This window comes from Prionailurus bengalensis, chromosome A3 (genome assembly GCF_016509475.1).
Source record: "Prionailurus bengalensis isolate Pbe53 chromosome A3, Fcat_Pben_1.1_paternal_pri, whole genome shotgun sequence".
NCBI classification, from domain to species: Eukaryota; Metazoa; Chordata; class Mammalia; order Carnivora; family Felidae; genus Prionailurus; species Prionailurus bengalensis.
In genome coordinates, this window is record NC_057354.1 from 74,110,866 (window position 1) to 74,138,589 (window position 27,724).

A 27,724-nucleotide genomic window follows, 5' to 3' on the forward strand; every position below is an offset into this window, starting at 1 on the left:
TACATCAAACAATCCTCATTAATTTTTAATAGGAGAAAAGAGCCTTGAGACCAAAAGATTGAGAACCACTCACTGTTTTACAGTAAGCACACATACAAAAACCCATACTATTAAGAAACAGAATAGCAGCCACAGCATATCTAGAAATGAAGATTTTGATTCCCATCTCATTCATCTAGAAAGGTCCAAGTTGGGGCGCCTGGGTGGCTCAGTCGGTTAAGCGTCCGACTTCAGCCAGGTCACGATCTCGCGGTCCGTGAGTTCGAGCCCCGCATCAGGCTCTGGGCTGATGGCTCAGAGCCTGGAGCCTGCTTCCGATTCTGTGTTTCCCTCTCTCTCTGCCCCTCCCCCATTCATGCTCTGTCTCTCTCTGTCTCAAAAATAAATAAAAAACATTAAAAAAAAATTAAAAAAAAAAAAAAAGAAAGGTCCAAGTTTATGATCCTGCAAGTGGCGTATTCCCTGAATTAAAAATAGCAAGTTAGGGGAAATAAGGAGAAGAAATAATTATCTAGCTTCACCATAATCCTTATCATTTACGGGTAAAAGAAGACATTGTGCACTACCACCAAATAAAAATGAAACATAACAAACATTTAAAAAAGTGAATTTTTTTAAAGTTTATTTATTTATTTTGAGAGAGAGAGAGAGAAAGAGAGGGAGAAAGAGGGACAGTGCGAGTGGGAGGGGACAGAGAGAGAGAGAGAAAGAGAATCCCAAGCAGGCTTCACAGTTAGTGCAGGGCCTGACACTGGGCTCAAACTCACAAACAATGAGATCATGACCTGAGTTGAAATCAAGAGTCAGACACTTAAATGACTAAGCGACCCAGGTGCACCCCCCCCACACCCCAAAGTGAAGTCTCAAACAATCTTGCTTCGAGATGAAAAAAACCACAAAGCTTTAGTAAAATAAAAATAATTTTTAAAAGGTAAAAAAATTAAAAAGCACTGTGTCATATATAAGTTACCATAACTATCAGAGAGACTAGAGACCTAGGGAGATACACATAAAGCAGCATAGTTTACAGTAGGGTTATTCTAGCTTCCAAGCCCACACAAACCAAATACATAAAAAGAGAAACTTGGAACTACCTGAATCCTAAGAGTTTCTTCTGAATTCTAGCAAAGTATGAGCAGCACTGATAAAGAAAAAGCAAAGTCCAAAGACTATGAATTCCAGTTTTGGGATTTTAGGACAGAAAAACACTGAAAAATCATCTTTAAGCCTCAGTGACCTCATAAAACATTAAGATAAAGGCTATAAATTATAAGGAGTAAAATCAATTTCTAATTACATACTGGTCCTATATAATAAAGTTTCTGGTACAAACCTCTTGTTGCAGCCTTTTTAGTTCTATTTCCATTTGCTCAAGTTCTTGTTTACAGTCCAACAACTGTTCAGTCTTTTCTTCCCTTAAATGAAAAAATTGTCAATTAAATAATCCGTTTAATGTTTTTGAAAACTGTGATCATCATCTGCATCAATACAAATATATTATCATTACTAAATATCTAGTTGAAAACCGAATTAGCCATACGCTAACAGAGGGGAAAAAGACAAAGAAATGGATATTAAGAATGTATATGATTTGATGACATCAATCAGACTCCCCTTTAAAGTTCCCCAAAGGCTAATCTTGATGACTGACATCCTCATAGTTTATAAGGTAGTTTCTCTCTCTTCATCTTTCTTCCCATCCCCCATTCTCACTCTCCTTTTTGTCTTTCTCACTCATCAAAGACAAATACACTGGAAGAGTTTTTAAGCAAGGCACTACTATGTGGGTCTGAGTCATTTATATATATATATATATATATATATAAATATAATGCAGGGGAGGAGCAGAGGGAGAGGGAGACACAGAATCCAAAGCAGGCTCCAGGCTCCGAGCTATCAGCACAGAGCCCGACACGGGGCTTGAACCCACATAGTGTGAGATCATGACCTGAGGCAAAGTCGGATGCTTACCTGACTAAGCCACCCAAGTGCCCTGGGGGTGGTCTGAGTCTTAAAAGGATCTCCAACTATTTTCAACATTTACTGTGGCCTAAAGGAAAAGTACACACTGCCACACAAATACCTAAAATATTTATGTCCCTATTGGTTTCTTCCCTGTAGTCTATAAACATCTTCCAATTTCTATTCTTTTCCTTCTCTTTATACTACTTTACTTCTCCCATTTCCTATCTCCCTTTCAGAGCCAAGCTGCTCAAACTCAAGTTTCCATTCATTAACTCTACTTTTCCACCTTCTGTTCTTTAATTAAAAAAGGTAAAGCATTCAGTGCACAATCTGTTGCTCACCTCTCATAATACCTGTACTTTTTTGAGAACCATAATTTTTAATTGAGAAACAGTCCCTTTGTGGACTCCATTTTCATTGTCATGAATAATGTTTTGGTAAATAAACTCATTATGCATAAGATACTGTGTATTTAGGGGGACCTAGCTGGCTCAGTCCAAAGAGCATGTGACTCTTGAACTCAGGGTCATGAATTTGAGCCCCATGTTGGGTGTAGATTACTTAAAAGGGGAAAAAAAGCCAAAAAACCACAAAGAAAACCTCATATATGTTTCAGGACAGATTTCTAAAAGTACATTACATGTTTAAATGTTCCTGAAATGTACTGTCAACATCCCTGCAGAAAGGTCATTACCAATTTATAATGCAAGCATCAGAGGATAAAATTGCCTACATGAGAAACAAGTTAACAATTGAAAATTTCTGAGTTATTATTCTAATTTGCATTTATTTGAATACTAGGAGAGCCTGGAAGAAATGGATAAATTCTTGGAAATATATAAACTACCAAAACTGAAACAGGAGAAACAAAAAACTTGAACCAACTAACAGCCAGCAAAGAAGTTGAATCAGTAATCAAAATCTCCCAACAAACAAAAGTCCAGGGCCAGATGGCTTCAGAGGTAAATCTACCAAGCATTAAAAAAAATGTTTTTAAGTTTGTTTATTTATTTTTGAGAGAGAGACAGAGAGACAGAGAATAAGCGCAGGAAAGGGGCAGAGAGAGAGGGAGACAGAGAATCCCCATGTGGGGCTCCAATTCACAAACTGTGAGATCACGACCTGAGCCGAAATCAAGAGCTGGACACTTAACCAACTGAGCCACCCAGGTACCCCAAATCTACCAAACATTTAAAAAAGAGTTAATACCTGTTCTTAAAACTATTCAAAAAAATAGAAAAGGAAGGAAATCTTCCAAATTCATTCTATGAGGGAAGAATAAAGAATAAAGAATCCACTAAAAAACAGATAGTGAATCCACTAAAAGATAAAGAATCCACTAAAAACAGAACTATACGCCAGTATCCCTGACAAACATGGAAGCAAAAACGGTCAATAAAATACTAGCAATCTAAATCCAACAATTCATTAAAAGAGTCATTCACCACAATTAAGTGGGATTTATTGCTGGGTTGCAAAGGTGGTTCAATATTCACAAATCAATGTGATACACATTAATGAAAGAAAGGATAAAAACTATATGACCATTCTAAATACATGCAGAAAAAGCATTTGACAAAGTACAAATCCATTCACGATAAAACCCTCAACAACGTAGAGTTAGACGGAACATACCTGAACATAATAAAGGCCACATGTGAGTAACACAGTGAATATCATGCTCAATGGGGAAAAACAGAGCTTTTCCCCTAAGGTCAGAAACAAGGTTAGGAACAAGACAGGGACTCTCACCACTGTTGTATGACACAGTACTGGAAGTTCTAACCACAGCAATCAGACAACAAAGAGCAATAAAAGGCATCCATACAGGCAAGGAAGAAGTAAAACTTTACTATTTGCAGATGACATGATACTCTACAAAGAAAACTCGAAAGATTCCACCAAAAAACCTGCTAGAAATGATACATGAATTCAGTAAAGTCACAGGATACAAAATGAACATACAGACTATCTGTTGCATTTCTATACAAAAATAATGAAGTAGCAGAAAGAGAAATTAAGGAATCAGTCCCATTTACAAAAGCACCAAAATATTAAGAAACCTAGGAATACACCTAATCAAGGAGGTGAAAGACTTCTGCTCTGAAAACTATATAACACTGATGAAATAAATTAAAGGGGACACAAAGAAATGGAGAAACATTCTATGCACACGGATTGGAAGAACAAATATTATTAAAATGTCTATACTACCCAAAGCAATCTACATATTTGATGCAATCCCTACCAAAATACTAACAGCATTTTTCACACAAGTAGAACAAACAATCCTAAAATTTGCATGGAATCAGAAAAGACCTTGAATAGCCAAAGCAACATTGAAAAAGAAAAGCAAAACTGGAGGCGTCAAAATTCCAGACTTAAAGTTATGAACAAAGGATCAAAAGGTATAGTACTAGCACAAAAACTGATGCATAGATCAAGGGAACAGGACAGAAAAATGCAGAAGTGAACCCACAACTATAAAGTCAATTGATCTTCGACAAAGCTGGGAAGAATATCCAATGGGAAAAAGACAGTCTCTCCAACAAATGGTGTTGAAAAACTGGACAGCAACATGCAAAAGAATGAAACCGGACCACTTTCTTACACAAACACAAAAATAAATTAAAAATGGATTAAAGACCTAACTGTGAGACCTCAAACCATAAAAAATCCTAGAGGAAAACACAGGCAGTGACCTCTTTGACATTGGCTGTAACAACTTCTAGATATGTCTCCTGAGGCAAGGTAAACAAAAGCAAAAATCAATTATTGGGACTTCACCAAAATAAAAAGCTTCTGCACAGCAAAGGAAACAATCAACAAAACTAAAAGGCAAACCTATGGAATGGGAGAAGACATTTGTAAATGACCTATCTGATAAAGGGTTAGTATCCAAACTACATAAAACTTGTAAAACTCAACACCCAAGAAATGAACCATCCAATTAAAAAATGGGTAGAAGACATGAACATTTTTCCAAAGATGACATACTGACACATGAGGAGATGCTCAACACCACTTATAATCAGGGAAAAAAAAATCAAAACTACAATGAGATATCACCACACACCTGTCGGGAAGGCTAAAATCAAAAGCACAAACACAACAGCAAGGATGTGGAGAAAGGGGAACCCTCGTGCACTGCTGGTGTGAATGCAAACTGGTGTAGCCAATCTGGAAGACAGTATAGAGGTTCCTGAAAAACTTAAAAATAGATGGGATGCCTGGGTGGCTCAGTCAGTTGAGCATCCAACTCTTGATTTCTGCCCAGGTCATGATCCCAGGGTTGTGGGACTGAGCCTCGCATCAGGCTTGTGGAGCCTGCTTAAGATTTTCTCTCAGGCGACTGGGTGGCTCAGTTGGTTAAGCGTCTGACTTTGGCTCAGGTCATGAACTCATGGTTTGTGAGCTCAAGCCCTGCATCGGGCTCTGTGCTTACACCTCAGAGCCTGGAGATGGCTGCAGATTCTGTATTTTCCTCTCTCTGCTCCTCCCCATTAGCACTCTCTGTCTCTCTCTCTCTCTCTCAAAAATAAACAAACATTAAAAAGAAAATTAAAAAACTCTCTCTCTCCCTGGCTTGGCTTGTGCTGTCTCTAAAAAAAATTAAAAATTTAAAAGCAGAACTACACTACCAGTCAGCAATTGCACTACTAGGTATTTATCCAAAGAATACAAGAATACTAATTCAAAGGGACACAAGCACCCCAATGTTTATAGCAGCTTATCTATAATAGTCAAACTATGGAAACAGCCCAAATGTCCATGGAGAAAGAAGACATGGTACATACATATACAATGGAGTAATACTCAGCCACCCAAAAGAATGAAATCTTGCCATTTGCAACAATGTGGATGGAGCTACAGAGTATTATGTTAAGTGAAAGAAGTCAGAGACAAATACCATATGATTTTACTCATAGATGAAATTTCAGAAACAAATGAGCAAAGAGGGAAAAAAAAAAGAGAGAGGCAAACCAAGAAACAGATTCTTTTTTTTTTTACTTTAAAAACAAGTTTTGTTTTTAACATTTATTTTTGAGAGAAAGAGAGCGTGAGCAGAAGAGGGACAGATTGAGAGGGAGGCACAGAATCCGAAGCAGGGTCCAGGCTCCTGAGCTGTCAGCAAAGAGCCCAATGCGGGGCTCGAACTCATAAGTGGTGAGATCATGACCTGAGCTGAAGTTGGATGCTTAACTGACTGAGCCACCCAGGCGCCCCAAAAGATTCCTAACTATAGAGAATAAAGTGATGTTTACCAGAGGGAAGGTGGGTGGGGACATGGGTGAAATAGGGGATGGGGATTAAGGAGTACACTTCTTGTGATGAGCACCGGATGATGTATGGAAGTGCTGAATTACTATATTGTACACCTGAAACTCATATAACACTGTATACTAACTAACTGGAATTAAAATAAAAACTTTTTAAAAAGCTATTAACTTCTACCATTTTTTTAAATATTCATTTTTGAGAGAGAGAGAGAAAGCGTACAAATAGGGGAGGGACAGAAAGAGGGGGAGACAGAGGTTCAGACGCCAGCTCTGTGCTGATAGCAGAGCGCCTGAGGCAGGGCTTGAAATAATGAACTGAGAGGAGTTGCGGCAAGATGGCGGCTTAGGAGGACGCTGGGCTCACCGCACGTCCTGCTGATCACTTAGATTCCATCCACATCTGCCTAAATAACCCAGAAAACCGCCAGAGGATTAGCAGAACGGAGTCGCCGGAGCCAAACGCAGACGAGAGGCCCACGGAAGAGGGTAGGAAGGGCGGCGAGGCGGTGCGCGCTCCACGGACTGGCACGAGGGAGCCGGGGCGGAGGGGCGGCTCGCCGGCCAAGCAGAGCCCCCGAGTCTGGCTGGCAAAAGCAGAGGGGCCTGACGGACTGTGTTCCCACAACAAGCGCGACTTAGCGTCTGGGAGGTCAGAAATTAACAGCTCTGCTCGGAAAGCGGGAAGGCTGGAGGACAAAGGGAGGGAGAGCTGCTGAGCCCCCTGACGACAGAGCTCAGTTTGGTGGGGAACAAAGGCGCTCGCCAGCGCCATCTCCCCCGCCCATCCCCCAGCCTAAATCCCAAAGGGAACTGGTTCCTGCCAGGGAACTTGCTCGCTCCGCGCAAACACCCAACTCTGCGCTTCGGCGGAGCCAAACCTCCGGCAGCGGATCTGACTCCCTCCCGCTGCCACAGGGCCCCTCCTGAAGTGGATCACCTAAGGAGAAGTGATCTAAGCCTGCCCCTCCTGCCCCCGAGCACCTTGCCTACCCACCCCAGCTAATACGCCAGATCCCCAGCATCACAAGCCTGGCAGGGTGCAAGTAGCCCAGACGAGCCACACCACCCCACAGTGAATCCCGCCCCTAGGAGAGGGGAAGAGAAGGCACACACCAGTCTGACTGTGGCCCCAGCGGTGGGCTGGGGGCAGACATCAGGTCTGACTGCGGCCCCGCCCACCAACTCCAGTTATACACCACAGCACAGGGGAAGTGCCCTGCAGGTCCTCACCATGCCAGGGACTATCCAAAATGACCAAACGGAAGAATTCCCCTCAGAAGAATCTCCAGGAAATAACAGCAGCTAATGAGCTGATCAAAAAGGACTTAAATAACATAACAGAAAGTGAATTTAGAATAATAGTCATAAAATTAATCGCTGGGCTTGAAAACAGTATACAGGACAGCAGAGAATCTCTTGGTACAGAGATCAAGGGACTCAGGAACAGTCATGAGGAGCTGAAAAACGCTTTAAACGAAATGCATAACAAAATGGAAACCACCACAGCTCGGCTTGAAGAGGCAGAGGAGAGAATAGGTGAACTAGAAGATAAAGTTATGGAAAAAGAGGAAGCTGAGAAAAAGAGAGATAAAAAAATCCAGGAGTATGAGGGGAAAATTAGAGAACTAAGTGATACACTAAAAAGAAATAATATACGCATAATTGGTATCCCAGAGGAGGAAGAGAGAGGGAAAGGTGCTGAAGGGGTACTTGAAGAAATAATAGCTGAGAACTTCCCTGAACTGGGGAAGGAAAAAGGCATTGAAATCCAAGAGGCACAGAGAACTCCCTTCAGACGTAACTTGAATCGATCTTCTGCACGACATATCATAGTGAAACTGGCAAAATACAAGGATAAAGAGAAAATTCTGAAAGCAGCAAGGGGTAAACGTGCCCTCACATATAAAGGGAGACCTATAAGACTCGTGACTGATCTCTCTTTTGAAACTTGGCAGGCCAGAAAGAATTGGCACGAGATTTTCAGGGTGCTAGACAGAAAAAATATGCAGCCAAGAATCCTTTATCCAGCAAGTCTGTCATTTAGAATAGAAGGAGAGATAAAGGTCTTCCCAAACAAACAAAAACTGAAGGAATTTGTCACCACTAAACCAGCCCTACAAGAGATCCTAAGGGGGACCCTGTGAGACAAAGTCCCAGAGACATCACTATAAGCATAAAACATAAGGACATCACAATGACTCTAAACCCGTATCTTTCTATAATAACACTGAATGTAAATGGATTAAATGCGCCAACCAAAAGACATAGGGTATCAGAATGGATAAAAAAACAAGACCCATCTATTTGCTGTCTACAAGAGACTCATTTTAGACCTGAGGACACCTTTAGATTGAGAGTGAGGGGATGGAGAACTATTTATCATGCGACTGGAAGCCAAAAGAAAGCTGGAGTAGCCATACTTATATCAGACAAACTAGACTTTAAATTAAAGGCTGTCACAAGAGATGAAGAAGGACATTATATAATAGTTACAAGGTCTATCCATCAGGAAGAGCTAACAATTATAAATGTCTATGCGCCGAATACCGGAGCCCCCAAATATATAAAACAATTCCTCATAAACATAAGCAACCTTATTGATAAGAATGTGGTAATTGCAGGGGACTTTAATACACCACATACAGAAATGGATAGATCATCTAGACACACGGTCAATAAAGAAACCAGGCCCCTGAATGAGACATTGGATCAGATGGACTTGACAGATATATTTAGAACTCTGCATCCCAAAGCAACAGAATATACTTTCTTCTCGAGTGCACATGGAACATTCTCCAAGATAGATCATATACTGGGTCACAAAACAGCCCTTCATAAGTTTACAAGAATTGAAATTATACCATGCTTACTTTCAGACCACAATGCTATGAAGCTTGAAATCAACCACAGAAAAAAGTCTGGAAAACCTCCAAAAGCATGGAGGTTAAAGAACACCCTACTAACGAACGAGTGGGTCAACCAGGCAATTAGAGAAGAAATTAAAAAATATATGGAAACAAACGAAAATGAAAATACAACAATCCAAACGCTTTGGGACGCAGCAAAGGCAGTCCTGAGAGGAAAATACATTGCAATCCAGGCCTATCTCAAGAAACAAGAAAAATCCCAAATACAAAATCTAACAGCACACCTAAAGGAACTAGAAGCAGAACAGCAAAGGCAGCCTAAGCCCAGCAGAAGAAGAGAAATAATCAAGATCAGAGCAGAAATAAACAATATAGAAACTAAAAAAACTGTAGAGCAGATCAACAAAACCAAGAGTTGGTTTTTTGAAAAAATAAACAAAATTGACAAACCTCTAGCCAGGCTTCTCAAAAAGAAAAGGGAGATGACCCAAATAGATAAAATCATGAATGAAATGGAATGATTACAACCAATCCCTCAGAGATACAAACAGTTATCAGGGAATACTATGAAAAATTATATGCCAACAAATTGGACAACCTGGAAGAAATGGACAAATTCCTGAACACCCACACTCTTCCAAAACTCAATCAGGAGGAAACAGAAAGCTTGAACAGACCCATAACCAGCGAAGAAATTGAATCGGTTATCAAAAATCTCCCAACAAATAAGAGTCCAGGACCAGATGGCTTCCCAGGGGAGTTCTACCAGACGTTTCAAGCAGAGATAATACCTATCCTTCTCAAGCTATTCCAAGAAATAGAAAGGGAAGGAAAACTTCCAGACTCATTCTATGAAGCCAGTATTACTTTGATTCCTAAACCAGACAGAGACCCAGTAAAAAAAGAGAACTACAGGCCAATATCCCTGATGAATATGGATGCAAAAATTCTCAATAAGGTACTAGCAAATCGAATTCAACGGCATATAAAAATAATTATTCACCATGATCAAGTGGGATTCATTCCTGGGATGCAGGGCTGGTTCAACATTCGCAAATCAATCAACATGATACATCACATTAACAAAAAAAAAGAGAAGAACCATATGATCCTGTCAATCGATGCAGAAAAGGCCTTCGACAAAATCCAGCACCCTTTCTTAATAAAAACCCTTGAGAAAGTCGGGATAGAAGGAACATACTTAAAGATCATAAAAGCCATTTATGAAAAGCCCACAGCTAACATCATCCTCAACGGGGAAAAACTGAGAGCTTTTTCCCTGAGATCAGGAACACGACAAGGATGCCCACTCTCACCGCTGCTGTTTAACATAGTGCTGGAAGTTCTAGCATCAGCAATCAGACAACAAAAGGAAATCAAAGGCATCCAAATTGGCAAAGATGAAGTCAAGCTTTCGCTTTCTGCAGATGACATGATATTATACATGGAAAATCCGATAGACTCCACCAAAAGTCTGCTAGAACTGATACAGGAATTCAGCAAAGTTGCAGGATACAAAATCAATGTACAGAAATCAGTTGCATTCTTATACACTAACAATGAAGCAACAGAAAGACAAATAAAGAAACTGATCCCATTCACAATTGCACCAAGAAGCATAAAATACCTAGGAATAAATCTAACCAAAGATGTAAAGGATCTGTATGCTGAAAACTATAGAAAGCTTCTGAAGGAAATTGAAGAAGATTTAAAGAAATGGAAAGACATTCCCTGCTCATGGATTGGAAAAATAAATATTGTCAAAATGTCAATACTACCCAAAGCTATCTACACATTCAATGCAATCCCAATCAAAATTGCACCAGCATTCTTCTCGAAACTAGAACAAGCAATCCTAAAATTCATATGGAACCGCAAAAGGCCCCGAATAGCCAAAGGAATTTTGAAGAAGAAGACCAAAGCAGGAGGCATCACAATCCCAGACTTCAGCCTCTACTACAAAGCTGTCATCATCAAGACAGCATGGTATTGGCACCAAAACAGACACATAGACCAATGGAATAGAATAGAAACCCCAGAACTAGACCCACAAACGTATGGCCAACTCATCTTTGACAAAGCAGGAAAGAACATCCAATGGAAAAAAGACAGCCTCTTTAACAAATGGTGCTGGGAGAACTGGACAGCAACATGCAGAAGGTTGAAACTAGACCACTTTCTCACACCATTCACAAAAATAAACTCCAAATGGATAAAGGACCTAAATGTGAGACAGGAAACCATCAAAACCTTAGAGGAGAAAGCAGGAAAAGACCTCTCTGACCTCAGCCGTAGCAATCTCTTCCTCGACACATCCCCAAAGGCAAGGGAATTAAAAGCAAAAGTGAATTACTGGGACCTTATGAAGATAAAAAGCTTCTGCACAGCAAAGGAAACAACCAACAAAACTAAAAGGCAACCAACGGAATGGGAAAAGATATTCGCAAATGACATATCGGACAAAGGGCTAGTATCCAAAATCTATAAAGAGCTCACCAAACTCCACACCCAAAAAACAAATAACCCAGTGAAGAAATGGGCAGAAAACATGAATAGACACTTCTCTAAAGAAGACATCCGGATGGCCAACAGGCACATGAAAAGATGTTCAGCGTCGCTCCTTATCAGGGAAATACAAATCAAAACCACACTCAGGTATCACCTCACGCCAGTCAGAGTGGCCAAAATGAACAAATCAGGAGACTCTAGATGCTGGAGAGGATGTGGAGAAACGGGAACCCTCTTGCACTGTTGGTGGGAATGCAAATTGGTGCAGCCGCTCTGGAAAGCAGTGTGGAGGTTCCTCAGAAAATTAAAAATAGACCTACCCTATGACCCAGCAATAGCACTGCTAGGAATTTATCCAAGGGATACAGGAGCACTGATGCATAGGGCCACTTGTACCCCAATGTTCATAGCAGCACTCTCAACAATAGCCAAATTATGGAAAGAGCCTAAATGTCCATCAACTGATGAATGGATAAAGAAATTGTGGTTTATATACACAATGGAATATTACGTGGCAATGAGAAAAAATGAAATATGGCCTTTTGTAGCAACGTGGATGGAACTGGAGAGTGTGATGCTAAGTGAAATAAGCCATACAGAGAAAGACAGATACCATATGTTTTCACTCTTATGTGGATCCTGAGAAACTTCACAGGAACCCATGGGGGAGGGGAAGGAAAAAAAAAAAAAAAGAGGTTAGAATGGGAGAGAGCCAAAGCATAAGAGACTTAAAAACTGAGAACAAACTGAGGGTTGATGGGGGGTGGGAGGGAGGAGAGGGTGGGTGATGGGTATTGAGGAGGGCACCTTTTGCGATGAGCACTGGGTGTTGTATGGAAACCAATTTGTCAATAAATTTCATAAAAAAATAAAAAAAGAAAAAAAAAGAAAAAAAAAAAAAAAAAAAAGAAAAAAAAAAAAGGAAATAATTAACTGAATCCTGAGACTGTGACCTGAGCCAAAGCTGGACACTTAACTGACTGTGCCACCCAGGCGCCCCTACCTTTTATGATTTATAAGATATTTATAAATATTTCTATACAGTTGCTGAATGCTTTTTTAAAAAAATTAAAAACAAATTTTATTTTTATTATGGTAGCATATTTTTAACATAAAATTGCAATTTTAGTCATTTTAAGTGAAAATTTAGTGGCACTGGACCCACAAACGTATGGCCAACTAATCTGCCAAAGCAGGAAAGAAGATCCAATGGAATAAAGACAGTCGCTTCAGCAAGTGGTGCTGGGAAAACTGGACAGCGACATGCAGAAGAATGAACCTGGACTACTTTCTTACACCATACACAAAAATAAACTCAAAATGGATGAAAGACCTCAATGTAAGACAGGAAGCCACCAAAATCCTTGAGGAGAAAACAGGGAAAAACCTCTCTAATCTTGGCCGTAGCAACTTCTTACTCAACATGTCTCCGGAGGCAAGGGAAACTAAAGCAAAAATGAACTACTGGGACCTCATCAAAATAAAAAGCTTCTGCACAGCGAAGGAAACAATCAGCAAAACTAAAAGGCAACCGACAGAATGGGAGGAGATATTTGCAAATGACATATCAGATAAAGGGTTAGTATCGAAAATCTATAAAGAACTTATTAAACTCAACACCCAAAAAATAAATAATCCAGTGAAGAAATGGGCAAAAGACATGAATAGACACTTCTCCAAAGAAGACACCCAGATGGCCAACCGACACTTAAAAAATGCTCAACATCACTCATCATCAGGGAAATACAATCAAAACCACAATGAGATACCACCTCACACCTGTCAGAATGGCTAACACTAACAACTCAGGCAACAACAGATGTATGCGAGGATGCGGAGTAGAAGATCTCTTTTGCATTGTTGGTGGGAATGCAAGCTGGTGCAACCACTCTGGAAAACAGTATGGAGGTTCCTCAAAAAGCTAAAAATAGAACTACCCTACGACCCAGCAATTGCACTACTGGCATTTATCCAAGGGATACAGGTGTGCTGTTTCGAAAGGGCACATGCACCCCAATGTTTACAGCAGCACTATCAACAATAGCCAAAGTATGGAAAGAGCCCAAACGTCCATCGATGGATGAAATGATAAAGAAGATGTGGTATATATATACAATGGAGCATTACCCGGCAATCAAAAAGAAGGAAATCTTGCCATTTGCAACTACGTGGATGGAACTGGAGGGTATTATGCTAAGTGAAATTAGTCAGAGAAAGACAAAAATCATATGACTTCACTCATATGAGGACTTTAAGAGACAAAAGAGATGAACTTAAGGGAAGGGAAACAAAAATAATATAAAAACAGGGAGGGGGACAAAACAGAACAGACTCATAAAAAGGGAGAACAAACTGTGGGTTACTAGAGGGGTTGTGGGAGGGGGGATGGGATAAATCGGTAAGGGGCACTAAGGAATCTATCTACTCCTGAAATCATTGTTGCACTATTTTGGATGTAAATTAAAAAAATAAAAACAAGTTAAAAAAAAAAAAAAGAAAATTTAGTGGCACTAATTACATTTACAATGTTATTAAACTATCACTACAACCTGTTCCCTAATCTTTTTCATCACCCCAAACAATTCTGTTTTCATTAAGCAGTAAGTCTCCAATTCTGTCATACCCCTAGCAACTCCCTAATATACCAGTCTCCTAATTTGCCTATTAAAGATTTTAAGTGGAATCATACAACATTTGTCCTTTGTATATAGCTTACTTCACTTAGCAAACTGATTTCAGGACTCATTCATGTTATAGCAGGTAGTAGAATTTCATCATTTTTATGTCTGAAAAATATTCCATTGTATACTAACAGCACATTTTGTTTATTTAACAACAATCTGTTCATGGACACTTCAATTGGTGCCATCTTTTGGCTATTGGGAGTAATGCTGCAATGAATAATAGCATACAAGTACCTGTTTTGAGTCTGTTTTCAATTTTGGGGGAATATATTTAGATGTGGAATTGCTAGATCATATAAAAATTCTTTGTTTAATTCTTTGAAGGATATTTAAACGCTTTTAATTTTATTTTTTTCTGGATGTTTACATATTTAGCATCTTTTTTTTTTTTTTATTAAAATTTTTTTTTTTAACGTTTATTTATTTTTGGGACAGAGAGAGACAGAGCATGAACGGGGGAGGGGCAGAGAGAGAGGGAGACACAGAATCGGAAGCAGGCTCCAGGCTCCAGGCTCCGAGCCATCAGCCCAGAGCCCGACGCGGGGCTCGAACTCACGGGCCGTGAGATCATGACCTGGCTGAAGTCGGACGCTTAACTGACTGCGCCACCCAGGCGCCCCTAGCATCTTTTATACAAATAGAGGAACCACTTCTTTTATAAATATTTTTTATGCTCTTTTGCAAAGCTCCTCACCATCTAGAGAACAAATACATACTCATTTATATTTCTTTCTGATTCTTTCACCATTATTTCATTTTTTACATTTAACTCTTTAATCTATCTGAAGTTCACTTTGATGTATGTGAAGTATGAATTTAAATAATTTTTCCAGAAAAGTTATCCATGAGTTCCAGCCTCATTAAGAAATTAATTCCTTTTTGGGGCACCTGGGTGGCTCGGTCGGTTAAGCATCCGACTTCGGCTCAGGTCATAATCTCACGGTCAGTGAGTTCGAGCCCCGCGTCGGGCTCTATGCTGACCACTCAGAGCCTGGAGCCTGTTTCAGATTCTGTGTCTCCCTCTCTCTCTGCCCCTCCCCTGTTCATGCTCTGTCTCTCTCTGTCTCAAAAATAAATAAACGTTTAAAAAAAAAAGAAATAATTCCTTTTTGCACCCATTTGCCCATTCTATCCCCAACAATGAGGCTTCCATTTACACCTCCCTACTAATACTGTTTTTCAGTACAGTCAATTACCTCCTTAGTGATGAACCCAATGGATTATTTTTGGATCTTTTACAAGAAGTCAATACAATTAACTCAGTTCTTCTTGACACCCTCTCTCCTTTGGCTTCCACAACTTCACACTATAAGGTTCTCTACTCCTCCTCTATATATTAATTCTCTGACCTTTTTGCTGATTTCATGTGGTGTGCCCATCTTTGGCTAACAATTATCAAGCTCTTACTATCTGTGTCAGGCACATTTGTAAGCACTTTTCACTTTGCCAAGCACTCAATCCTCACATAAGTCTCTAAAAAAAGTACCAATGATATCAGCTTAAATTTACTGGTCACTTTAGATATTTACCACACACAACAACACTACAGTAGGCACAATTATTATTTCTACTTAATGGGCTAGCAAACTGAGAGCCTTAGATCAAGTTAAGTTGGCAATGGTCACTCAGTGAAGGAGTGTGTTGAGCCAGGAATCACACTCAGGCAGTATGCCTCCGAAATTCATTTTTTCAATGTGAACATTCACCAAGAGTCAACCACTAGACTTAGATTAAAAAAAAAAAAAAAGTCAACTACTAGGCTAGCATCTCTTCATTAAAACATAAAACTGATGTTATTCTCCTATTCAAAAAAATCTTCCACTGATCCCCACTGTTTAAAGTCCAACCTTCTAAGTACTGCATACATGACCTTCCATGTATCTACACCTTCATTTTCAACTTAACTTCTTGTAATGCTTGTCCTTATAGCCTACTGAATTTGTTGCAGTTCCTTTTCAGAATACCCAATAAATGCCTAGGTTGAAATGTAATTATCTCTATGAAATCTTCTTGACACACCTCCCATTTCTCTTCCAAGTCAGAAATGACCAAAACTCCTATGGTTTCAACTGCAGGCTATACTGACTTCTAATACACTTCCAGGGGTTCACATTATTTCATCCATCCACTTAAAAGTTTATCTCACAACTCAATTTTAAAATGGGCAAACGATCTGAAAAGACATTTCTCCAAAGAGGATATACAAATGTCCAACAGCACATGAAAAGATACTCTCAACATCTTTAGTCATCAGGGAAATGCAAGTCAAAAACACAATGAGGTATCCCTTCATACCCACTAGAATGCCTATAATCAAAAAGGTATATAATAAGAAGTATTGGTGATGTTATGGAGAAACTGAAGCCCTCATACATTGCTGGTGGGAATGTAAAAATGTGTGCCAAATAATTTGACAGTTACTCAAAAGGTTAAACATAGAGCTACCATATGGCCCATCATTTCCATTCTTCAGTATATATCCAAGAAAACTGAAAACATATGCCCACATAAAAATGTTCACCATGGGGGCGCCTGGGTGGCGCAGTTGGTTAAGCGTCCGACTTGAGCCAGGTCACGATCTCGCGGTCCGTGAGTTCGAGCCCCACGTCGGGCTCTGGGCTGATGGCTCGGAGCCTGGAGCCTGTTTCCGATTCTGTGTCTCCCTCTCTCTCTGCCCCTAACCCACTCGCATTCTGTCTCTGTCTCTCTCAAAAATAAATAAACCTTAAAAAAAAAAAATTTTTTTTTAAAAAATGTTCACCATGAATGTTCTTAGGAGCATTATTCATAACAGTCAAAAAGTGGAAACATTCCAATTATCTACTGACTCATAAAGGGGTAACCAAAAGGTGGTATATCCATATAATGGATTATTATTGTAAAAAGGAATGACATAATGATACATGCTACAACATGGATGAACCTTGACAACATTATGCTAAGTGAAAGAGGCCAGACACAAAAGGCCATATCCATTTATATGGATGTCCAGAATGAGTAAATCCAGGGAAACACAAAATATATTAAAGGTTCCCAAGAGCCAAGGGCAAAGAGGAATAAGGAATGACTGCTAATGGGTATGGGGTTTCTTTGGGGTTGATGAAAGTATCTTAAAATTAGATACTATGTGATGGTTGCACAACTCTATGAATATACTAAAAACCACTGAATTACATTTTTAAAGGATGAATTTTCTGATACATAAAATACCTCAATAAAGCTGTTATTTAAAAAAGAGTTAATATTTCCCTGATGAGGAGTGATGCTGAGCATTTTTCATGTGCCTGTTGGCCTTCTGGAGGTCTTCTTTAGAGAAGTGTCTATTCATGTCTTCTGCCCATTTCTTCACTGGATCATTTGTTTTTCAGGTGTGGAGTTTGGTGAGTTCTTTATAGATTTTGGATACTAGCCCTTTGTCCGATATGTCATTTGCAAATATCTTTTCCCATTCCGTCGGTTGTCTTTTAGTTTTGTTGATTGTTTCCTTTGCAGTGTAGAAGGTTTTTATCTTCATGAGTTCCCAATAGTTCATTTTTGCTTTTAATTCCCTTGCCTTTGGGGATGTGTCAAGTATGAAATTGCTGCGGCTGAGGTCAGAGAGGCTTTTTCCTGCTTTCTCCTCTAGGGTTTTGGTGGTTTCCTGTTTCACATTCAGGTCCTTTACCCATTTTGAGATTATTTTTGTGAATGGTGTAAGAAAGTGGTCTAGTTTCATTCTTCTGCATATTGCTGTCCAGTTCTCCCAGGACCGTTTGTTAAAGAGACTGCCTTTTTTTCCATTGGATTTTCTTTCCCGCTTTGTCAAAGATTAGTTGGCCATACTTTTGTGGGCCCAATTCTGGAGTCACTCCTCATCAGGGAAATAAAAATCAAAACCACACTCAGATATCACCTCACGCCAGTCAGGGTGGCTAAAATGAACAAATCAGGAGACTATAGATACTGGAGAGGATGTGGAGAAACGGGAACCCTCTTGCATTGTTGGTGGGAATGCAAACTGGTGCAGCCGCTCTGGAAAATAGTGTGGAGGTTCCTCAAAAAATTAAAAATAGATCTACCCTATGACCCAGCAATGCACTGCTAGGAACTTACCCAAGGAATACAGGAGTGCTGAGGCATAAGGGCACTTGTACCCCAATGTTTATAGCAGCACTCTCAACAATAGCCAAATTATAAAAAGAGCCTAAATGTCCATCAACTGATGAATGGATAACGAAATTGTGGTTTATATATACAATGGAATACTACTTGGCAATGAGAAAGAATGAAATACGGCCTTCTGTAGCAACGTGGATGGAGCTGGAGAGTGTTATGCTAAGTGAAATAAGTCATACAGAGAAAGACAGATACCATATGTTTTCACTCTTATGTGGATCCTGAGAAACTTAACAGAAGACCATGGGGGAGGGGAAGGGGGAAAAAAAGTTAGAGAGGGAGGGAGGCAAACCATAAGTGACTCTTAAAAAATGAGAATAAACTGAGGGTTGATGGGGGGTGGGAGGGAGGGGAAAGTGGGTGATGGTCACTGAGGAGGGCACCTACTGGGATGAGCACTGGGTGTTGTATGGAAACCAATTTGACAATAAATTTCATATTAAAAAAATAAAGGTAGGTAACTATGGGAAAAAAAAGTTATTAATTTGTATGATAGAAAAACTTTGAAAAATATGGGATCCATGGAAACAGAGAACTATTTTTTTGTTTGTTAGTTTCAGCACAATTTTATTTATAAATGCAAGCAGTGGGAGGGGGGTGGGTAGGTCTGGTGCACACACTGTAGTTTCTTGACTGCTACTCTAGTAGTGGGCCATATTCTCGAATTTGTTCAAATCTAACTTTCTGTAGTGTGATGATCTGACCAAATTTAGCTTGGAAGCTTAACTTCTTACAATGCAATCAATATACCATGGAGGATAATGCATAATAGTATCTATATTAATCATGGTCTGTAGCAAACATGTTTTTTGCTAGGCTGACACAGAGAGAATTATTAAAGGAAGTCTTTGATAGGGTATTAACTACTACATAAAAGTGAAATTTATAAGGAATTACTTCTTCCATCCAAATTGCAAATTATATTTTTTACTCTGTATGTTAATAAACCAAAAGCAATTATAGTATAATGTACCACCTGTAAGTAATATTCTATTAGTTAATTTGCATGTTCTCATTACAATTATTTATTTCCATTAGGTAGAAAGCAACCTAAACTATTTTTATCCACCATGATTTCCATGCTTCATTACTTCAGTAAAGATCTATCCCAACAAAAAGACTTAGAACAAATGTTAATAAAAGATACCTGTGAAGGAACACATTTTCAAAGGACAAAAGATGGTATTTGATGAAATGCTAGTTATTGGGAATATCTGCTGTATCTGACACATTTATTTACTCATTAATAATATTCATTTACATTTTCCAGTCAGCACATGAGAAACCAAATTTTACCAATCTCTCTAAGTTGTTTGGAATTTTAATACACTCCATGGCCAAGTAAATTTCATTTAAAAATCAAATTCTAATATAGTGCAAAATGTTAAATGAATTCACAGCCATCATTGCAGTTCTAATTGCATGCTTTATCTAAAGACTAGAGAAGATTGTGCTAAATTATATGGAACGAACTAGTGTGCACTGTTTAGGCTATCCATTAACTGCCAGTCAAACTAATAACAGCAATCTCTTCTCTAATTTTCCTGGTGCAGCTGTTTATAGAATATCCTGGGCGTGTTCACTTCAATAGATACATAATAGCACAGACATCCACAATGAAAGCTGTAGTTTTTTGTTTTCAAATTTTCCTAGAGACTGTATATTTTTTCTACCTTGCATATTCAATCACTTTCTTAAACTAACTGCTTTAAATAATCTGTAAATAAACTTAATTGTTATATTGTAGCTTTAAATTTTAAATCTATACTCTGAAGCCCAAATTCCAGGAAAACAAACCAAAAAAAAAAAAAAAAAAAAAAAGACAGAAAAGAAAGAAAAGAAAAGAGAAGAGAAGAAAAAAAGCCCCAAATATAAAAATCCTTTGTTCTTTTTACAGTACAAAATATCTCCAGCAGAGACTGGTTATGTCTTTACATGTGATTCACCAAGGAATGCTTATGTGAAATTTATACTGACTTTTCTCAAATTATCTTTAAAGCTAAATAAATGTAATTTCATCATCACTAACCAATATGAATATTTACCATATCTAAGCCTATGACTCAGGCATTTTAATTACTCAACACAGAATATAACACAAAATTATTTTTTGTAATACTGTACACCAACAATTCACTCTTTTATAACATTAATTTTAAAAGAGCTAAACTTAATGACCTGTAAAAGAGCTAAACTTATTGACCTTATTGTCTGACTGGCAACCAGCGGTTGCCAGTATTTTAGATTTCAAAGAATATAAAAATTAAAAAAATTAAGGAGACCTCCCCAAAGATTAAGGAGACCCAAATTTGCCAAGGAAGAACAATATTTTGTAAAAGAAAGATCATTTTAATACAAGAAAGATAAAAAGGACATAAATTCAGAATAAAGGACAACCTTTAAATTGGTAAGATTTAGGATTAGGAAAACTTTCTGCCAGTCTATTTATTTTTCTCATTTTAACAAATGGTAGTGAGAACTCTGACTGAGAGTCATGCTAGCAGCTGAAACAACTGATCTATATTCCATAAGATGAAAAACATTTTTAGGTCAGCTTTGCAACCGTGTAAATTCAATAAGCCTTGAAAATCGGCAACTTACAATTCCTGCCTAAGCCTTCTTATCTTTGCCTTAGCATCTGCCAGTTCCACTGACAGATGTTGTCGACTTTCTGTTCGCTTCATGCCTGGAGAACCACAGGGTGACTGTGCAGATGAAGAGGCATGGGGTAAAAAATGAAGACCATCCCGTTCTTCAGAGAGTTCTACGATAGTCTAAGGAAATATGAAAATAAACACAGAATCACTGTTAGTATTCTACATATCAGAGAACTAAACACACCAACACTATTCATTAAGTTTAAGTACTATACTGCAATACCAAAACAATTCATTGGTCAAAAATATCTAACTTTGTGATATTTAGCTATCTTTTTAAAAAGTTTCACAGGGGCACCCAGGTGGCTCAGTCAGTTAAGCGCCGAGTTTGGCTCAGGTAACGATTTCCCAGTTCTTGAGTTCCAGCCCCATGTCAGGCTCTGTGCTGACAGCTCAGAGCCTGAAGCCTGCTTCGGATTCTGTGTCTCCCTCTCTCTCTGCTCCTTCCCCATTCGTGCTCTATCTCTCAAAAATAAATAAACATTAGGGGCGCCTGGGTGGCGCAGTCGGTTAAGCATCCGACTTCAGCCAGGTCACAATCTCGCGGTCTGTGAGTTCGAGCCCCGCGTCAGGCTCTGGGCTGATGGCTTGGAGCCTGGAGCCTGTTTCCAATTCTGTGTCTCCCTCTCTCTCTGCCCCTCCCCCATTCACGCTCTGTCTCTCTCTGTCCCAAAAATAAATAAAAACGTTGAAAAATAAATAAACATTAAAAAAATTTTTTTAAAGTTTCACGCAACAGTTCATGGATTAGCTATTACTAGATAACACTAGAATTAAGACTTAATAATTTTTTCCCTCCCTAATATTTTAATAAAGGAATCAAATGTGGTAAAATAACTATACTAGATAGCAACTATTGGAAAGGTGTAAAAGACTTGTTGACAAAGGAAAGAAATTAACCCAAGCGCAATATGGCTAAAACCATGCTGTCCAATAAGGTAGCCAATAGCACAACTAGTTAACTACAAATTTAAAAAGTCAAAAATACAGTCCCTTAGTGACACTAGCCACATTTTAAGTATATAACATCCATATGGAGCTAGTGGTTACTGTATTAGCACAGAAATGCAATCTTGCCATTTTCACACAACATTGTTCTCGAATTGTAAACAGGGACCTCAGCGGGACCTAAGAGAACCTCTGAGGTTTAGTTCAATTGCTCTCTCTTTTTAAAAAATATTTATTTATTTATTATTTGAGAAAGCATGCACTCGCACGAGAGAGCAGAAAAGGGGCAGAAAGAGAGGGAGAGAGAGAGATTCCCAAGCAGGCTCTGCACTGTCAGCACAGAGCCTGAACGGGGGGCTCTGTGAGATCATGACCCAACCGAAAATCAAGAGTCAGATGCTCAACCAAATGAACCACCCAGGCAACCCTAGTTTAATCTCTTAATTCTGCAGTAACGTAACTGAGGCACAGAGATTGATTTGTCCATGATCACAAAACTAATAGCAATGCCAAGACTCCAGGGCCAGCCTCTTGACTTCATATCCTTTCTATGTTCTCTTTCTTAAGACTAGTTCTAATCTGCATCCCATCTCAATGCTTCCTTTATTCCTTTCTTTAGAGTCTCTCCAAGGGACATAAATCTCATTCTACTTTCCCTAAACCTGAATTTTAAGGGCTACCTAACCTACATTTACCTGACTCAATAATTTTCCTCCAATTTTCCTTTTACTGAAAAATTCTTATTCTAAACCAATTACTCAGCTTTTCTTTCAAACTTCTCGGGCAAACAGAAATTGTCTTTGTTAGTAATTTCAACTGTCTTACTCCAGGCAGAATAGGTGGGGTAACTACCTTGGGACAATGAAATCACCATTTTTGCTTTCTTATCACCAAGCCTTCTAATGCCCTCACTGAATCATTACTTTTATCCTTCTTTTTTCTTCTTCTTTTTCTTTTTTTAAAAACCACCCGTCAGAATTCATTTCTTTATCCTTGGGATATATTTCAGCACCTGAATCAAGGTCTTTTCAACTATTGCTTTCACAGATTCCAGTATGCCTATTGATAAACTATAGAATGTGACTTCTCATCAGTTCCTTTTCTCTTTACAACTCCACATCTGCTCTCTGTTCAATATATTCAGATTTTTCCAATGAAGGAACCATTCCTCTCTTGTGCCATGCCTCCTTTACTACCATTACTCCCTTGGCACCTATACACATGCCTGAACCTTTAACCACTCAACTCCTCCTTTCTGCCCAGATTTTCCTGGCTACTCTATAGAGTTCCTACTCAGAATGAAACTACAAATAAGCCCTTAAATGTCATCCTTACTTTCTAATTTAACACTACCATGCCATTCTCTAACTATAGTCCACTCTCTGGGGAAAAAGAAATGGGAATGAATATTTATTGAACTCCTAGATAGAGGATTTTCCAACAAGATTTCATCCAATACTATAACCTGCAATAGAGGCATTATGTCTATTTTAAGACATAAGGAAACCGTTCTTAGGTATTTACTCACAGGATACAAAAATGCTAATTCAAAGGGATATATGCACCCCAGTGTTTATAGCAGCATTATCTACAATGCCCAAACTATGGAAACAGCCCAAATGTCTGACTGATGAATGGCTAATGTTGTGGTATGTGTATACACACACACACACACACACACACACACACACACACACACACACACACTGAATATTCAGCCATCCAAAAGAGTGGAATCTTGCCATTGGCAACGATGTAGATGGAGTTAAGAGAGTATTACACTAAGCGAAGTTAAGTCAGAGAAAGACAAATACATATGATTTTACTCATATGTGGAGTTTACGAAACAAGACAAATGAGGAAAGAGGAAAAAGAAGAGAAAGAGGCAAACCAAAAAACATTCTTAACTGTAGAGAATCAACTGACGGTTACCAGACAGGTGTGTGTATGGGGGCGGGGGGGAGCGAAGATGGGTGAAATAGGTGATGGGGATTAGGGAGTGCACTTCTTGTGATGGGCACAAGGTGTTGTGTGGAAGTGTTGAATTACTATACTGTACACCTGAAACTCCTATAACACTATTTCAACTAACTTTTTAAATACTTAAAAAATTTAAAAACTCAATTATTTTTTAAAAAGTTTTTAATGTTTATTTATTTTTGAGAGAGAGACAGAGAGAGAGACAGAGAGAGAGAGAGAGAGAGCACATGAGCAGGGGAAGGGCAGAGAGAGAGAGGGGGATACAGAATCCAAAGTGGGCTCCAGGCTCTGAGGTGTCAGCACAGAACCTGACGCGGGGCTCAAACTCACAAACCCTGAGATCATGACCTTAGCCAAAGTTGGATGCCTAACTGACTGAGACACCCAGGTGCCCCCAAAACTCAATTATTTTATTAAAATAACTTCCCTATTAGATTGTAACGATCTTTGATCCTTTTTTGAAAGTTTGTCAATTTGTTGCTCCCAAGCACTCTTAGCACAGGATCTTGCAAACAGCAGATATTTATTAATATACATCCAAGTACAAACATAAAAAGATGTATCAAAGCAAAGAAAAAATTCAGAAGATTTAATAATTCTTACAAAACTCCCAATTGAGGAAAAGAATCAGAGATGTGCTAGCACATTCATGGACTTCGGCAAAGGTTTTATACAACAGGAAAACAGGCATTGGAGTTAGACTCAGCAAATTACTTAATTTCTCTGAGCTCAAGTATCTTCAATCTATTAAAATGAGGTTATTATACTGACTTACAAAGGCAGCATATTAAAACGTAACACAAAGCTTGGTATAAAATAAACAGTGACAATAAAGAGATCTTAAATTCATTAAAATCTCCTATTTGGTTTTTAGTAAAAGAAGAGGATTTAAGAAATACATGTTACAAGGAATTAAGAATAAGAAAGTTAAGGGGCGCCTGGGTGGCTCAGTCAGTTAAGCGTCGCACTTTGGCTCAGATCATGATCTCAGGGTTCACAAGTTTGAGCCCTGCGGTGGGCTCTGTGCTGACAGCTCAGAGCCTGGAGCCTGTTTCAGATTCTGTTTCTCCCTCTCTCTCTGCCCCTCCCCCACTCACAGTCTGTCTCTCTCTCTCAAAAACAAACATTAAGAAAAATTTTAACCAGAATAAAAAGTGAAAAGTAATTAAAAACAGAGTGATACATTCTATACATTCTATACACTATACATTCTGGTAAAACAATTACAACAAAAGATGAATCAAAACAGAAAAAAAAAAAAAGGCTCTGTTTTGACAAGGAAGGGCATCCTGTGAGCAGCCTGAAGCTTCTTAATACTGACTGAAAGGTGATGTCCTACTTTTGCCAGGTCACCAAATGGAGGGTATTTAAGTGCATAAATGGTGCCTGCTTTAACTCCTGGGATACTACCGCTTACCAGGATATACATGTATGGGCAAAAAGGCCTGGAGCAGGCAAGTAGCCTCCTTTGTGGCTATGGAACCTTCTAGAATTAAGTGGCCAAGTGTGAAGGAATGTATTGCTTAACTTAATAAGCTGGCAGTCTGGGTTCCACAGAGACCCTCCCAAGGGAAGATACAAAGCAGAAACAATTCTAATTGATGTTATTCTAAAAGGTGTCTCCCCCCGCCCCAACTCAAATTTTCTAGTAGGTCACAAGAGCCAGTAGTCTATGACAGAGCTAAGGACATTAGCATATTTCAAGTTAAAGTCAGACAAAAAGGTAAACTCAACACAATAGAAAACACTTACATGATATGTTCCAGCAGCAGCAGTAAGAGCCACCTGTGAGTTCTCCTGCATCAGTGGCTATGAGCTACAGGGTAGCCCTGCATGATTCTACCAATCCAACCTGGCCTGAACTGGCACAGAGCCCACCTGTGTAGCTATGAATGTCAATGTCGGTGTCAGAATAGCAGTTTTATGACTTCTATACCAGTTTTATGAGAAAAGGATCACTGTGTCCACATCCATAGTTCTCTTCTACTGGCTGCAAATGGGAATGCTTCAGCAAGCACAGTGTGGCCTGGATCTTTGACACATCACCGCAGTGGACCTGGTAGGCACGTTCCTGGCCCTCATCAGCAGGATAGGAGCAAAGATTATGTCTGCAGCATTAACTCTGCAGTTCAGGCTATTGCTACAAATCCTACTCTATTCTTTAAAAAAAAATTTTTTTTAACATTTATTTTTGAGACAGAGAGAGACAGAGCATGAACAGGGGAGGAGCAGAGAGAGAGGGAGACACAGAATCTGAAACAGGCTCCAGGCTCTGAGCTGTCAGCACAGAGCCTGACGCGGGGCTCAAACTCACAGACTGCGAGATCATGACCTGAGCCGAAGTTGGACGCTTAACTGACCAAGCCACCCAGGCGCCCCCCTACTCTATTCTTTTAGCATGGTGCTTGTGGATAAGCATAGTGTGGACAAGGAGCACTAGTGACGCCTATGGCCCTCTTCAACCCGGATGACACTTTCCCCTTACAAGGAGATGGGTCTGCAAGCTGAAAAGAGGCAGACCTATGTGTAACACCTGCTGTGATGGTTCTTCTCTTGGAAGTTCCAGTCTTCTTTCTACATAGTGCTATGCACATGGAAGGGTCTTGAAAATATCCTTATGTACAGATTTTTATTTGTAATTTTGGAAGTCTAATTTTATTATAGCTTTCTGTGCACTTAAAAATGAGCATGATGCATTTTGTACTCTGAAGTGTTCCAAAAAATGTTATGAATATGATACTTACTCCTTCTTTCTTTCCTCTAGCATGCCTGGTAAGTTTTGTAGAAAAGTTACAAACCACAACCATACATATGCTTTCAATGTGTTTATTCAGTGTGACACCAAACTTTCCTCTGTTTTTTTTACATAAAATTTTTATATAAAATAAAATATTTTTATGGGGTGCCTGGGTGGCTCAGTTGGTTAAGTGTCTGACTTCAGCTCAGGTCATGACCTCACAGTTCACAAGTTTGAGTCCTGCATCAGGCTCTGTGCTGACAGCTGAGAGCCTGGAGCCTGCTTTGGATTCTATGTCTCCCTCTCTCTCTGCCCCTTCCCTGCTTACACTCTGTGTGTCTCTCAAAAATAAAAAACAAAATATTAAAAAAATTTTAAAATAAGTAAATAAATAAATACTTTAGAGGGAAAAATATATTAAAATATTTTGGAGGAGAAAACAGAAGAGCTAAAGGTAAAATCTAAATAAGAACTTGTTTCAATCTAGTTGAATAATACAAAGTTATTACATTTATGTATTATTGTGTTACACTTAATATTTTTCACAATTATTATTTTTTAAAAATGTTTATTTATTATGAGAGAGCAAGAAAGTGCAAATGTGAGTTGGGGAAGGGCAAAGACAGAGGGAGAGAGAGAATTCTAAGTAGGCTCCATGCTATCAGTAGAGTCCAACACAGGGCTCAAACTCACAAACCATGAGATTAATGACCTAAGCCAAAATCAAGAGTTGGACGCTTAACTGACTGAACCGCCCAGATGCCCCACAATTATTTTTAATGATCTTTTCTAATTAGTCCACTGGTGGCCCAAACTGAAAAACTTTGCCCTAGAGAACGGGGTTTAAACCAGCTAGCAACTTGTTTCCCAAATAGCTTGAGACAAGAGAACACGACCAATTTTCGCTTGTTAAAAAAACAAATTCAATGAAAATGCATAGTCA

General features: G+C 39.0%; 1 protein-coding gene and 1 pseudogene across 6 annotated transcripts in view; one reads left to right on the forward strand and one right to left on the reverse strand.

Annotated features, from left to right (window-relative positions):
* The window catches only part of CCDC88A (coiled-coil domain containing 88A), a 156,572-nt gene that overhangs the window by 62,107 nt on the left and 66,741 nt on the right, over nt 1-27,724 (reverse strand). For all 6 annotated transcript variants that reach the window (XM_043603406.1, XM_043603410.1, XM_043603409.1 and 3 more), the window contains exons 8-9: nt 21,061-21,233; nt 1,334-1,415 (exon numbers count right to left, since the gene is read on the reverse strand). In XM_043603406.1, the coding sequence (XP_043459341.1) occupies nt 1,334-1,415; nt 21,061-21,233 (255 nt within the window). The remainder of the gene's footprint in view (nt 1-1,333; nt 1,416-21,060; nt 21,234-27,724) is intronic.
* LOC122466887 lies at nt 22,028-26,626 on the forward strand (annotated as a pseudogene).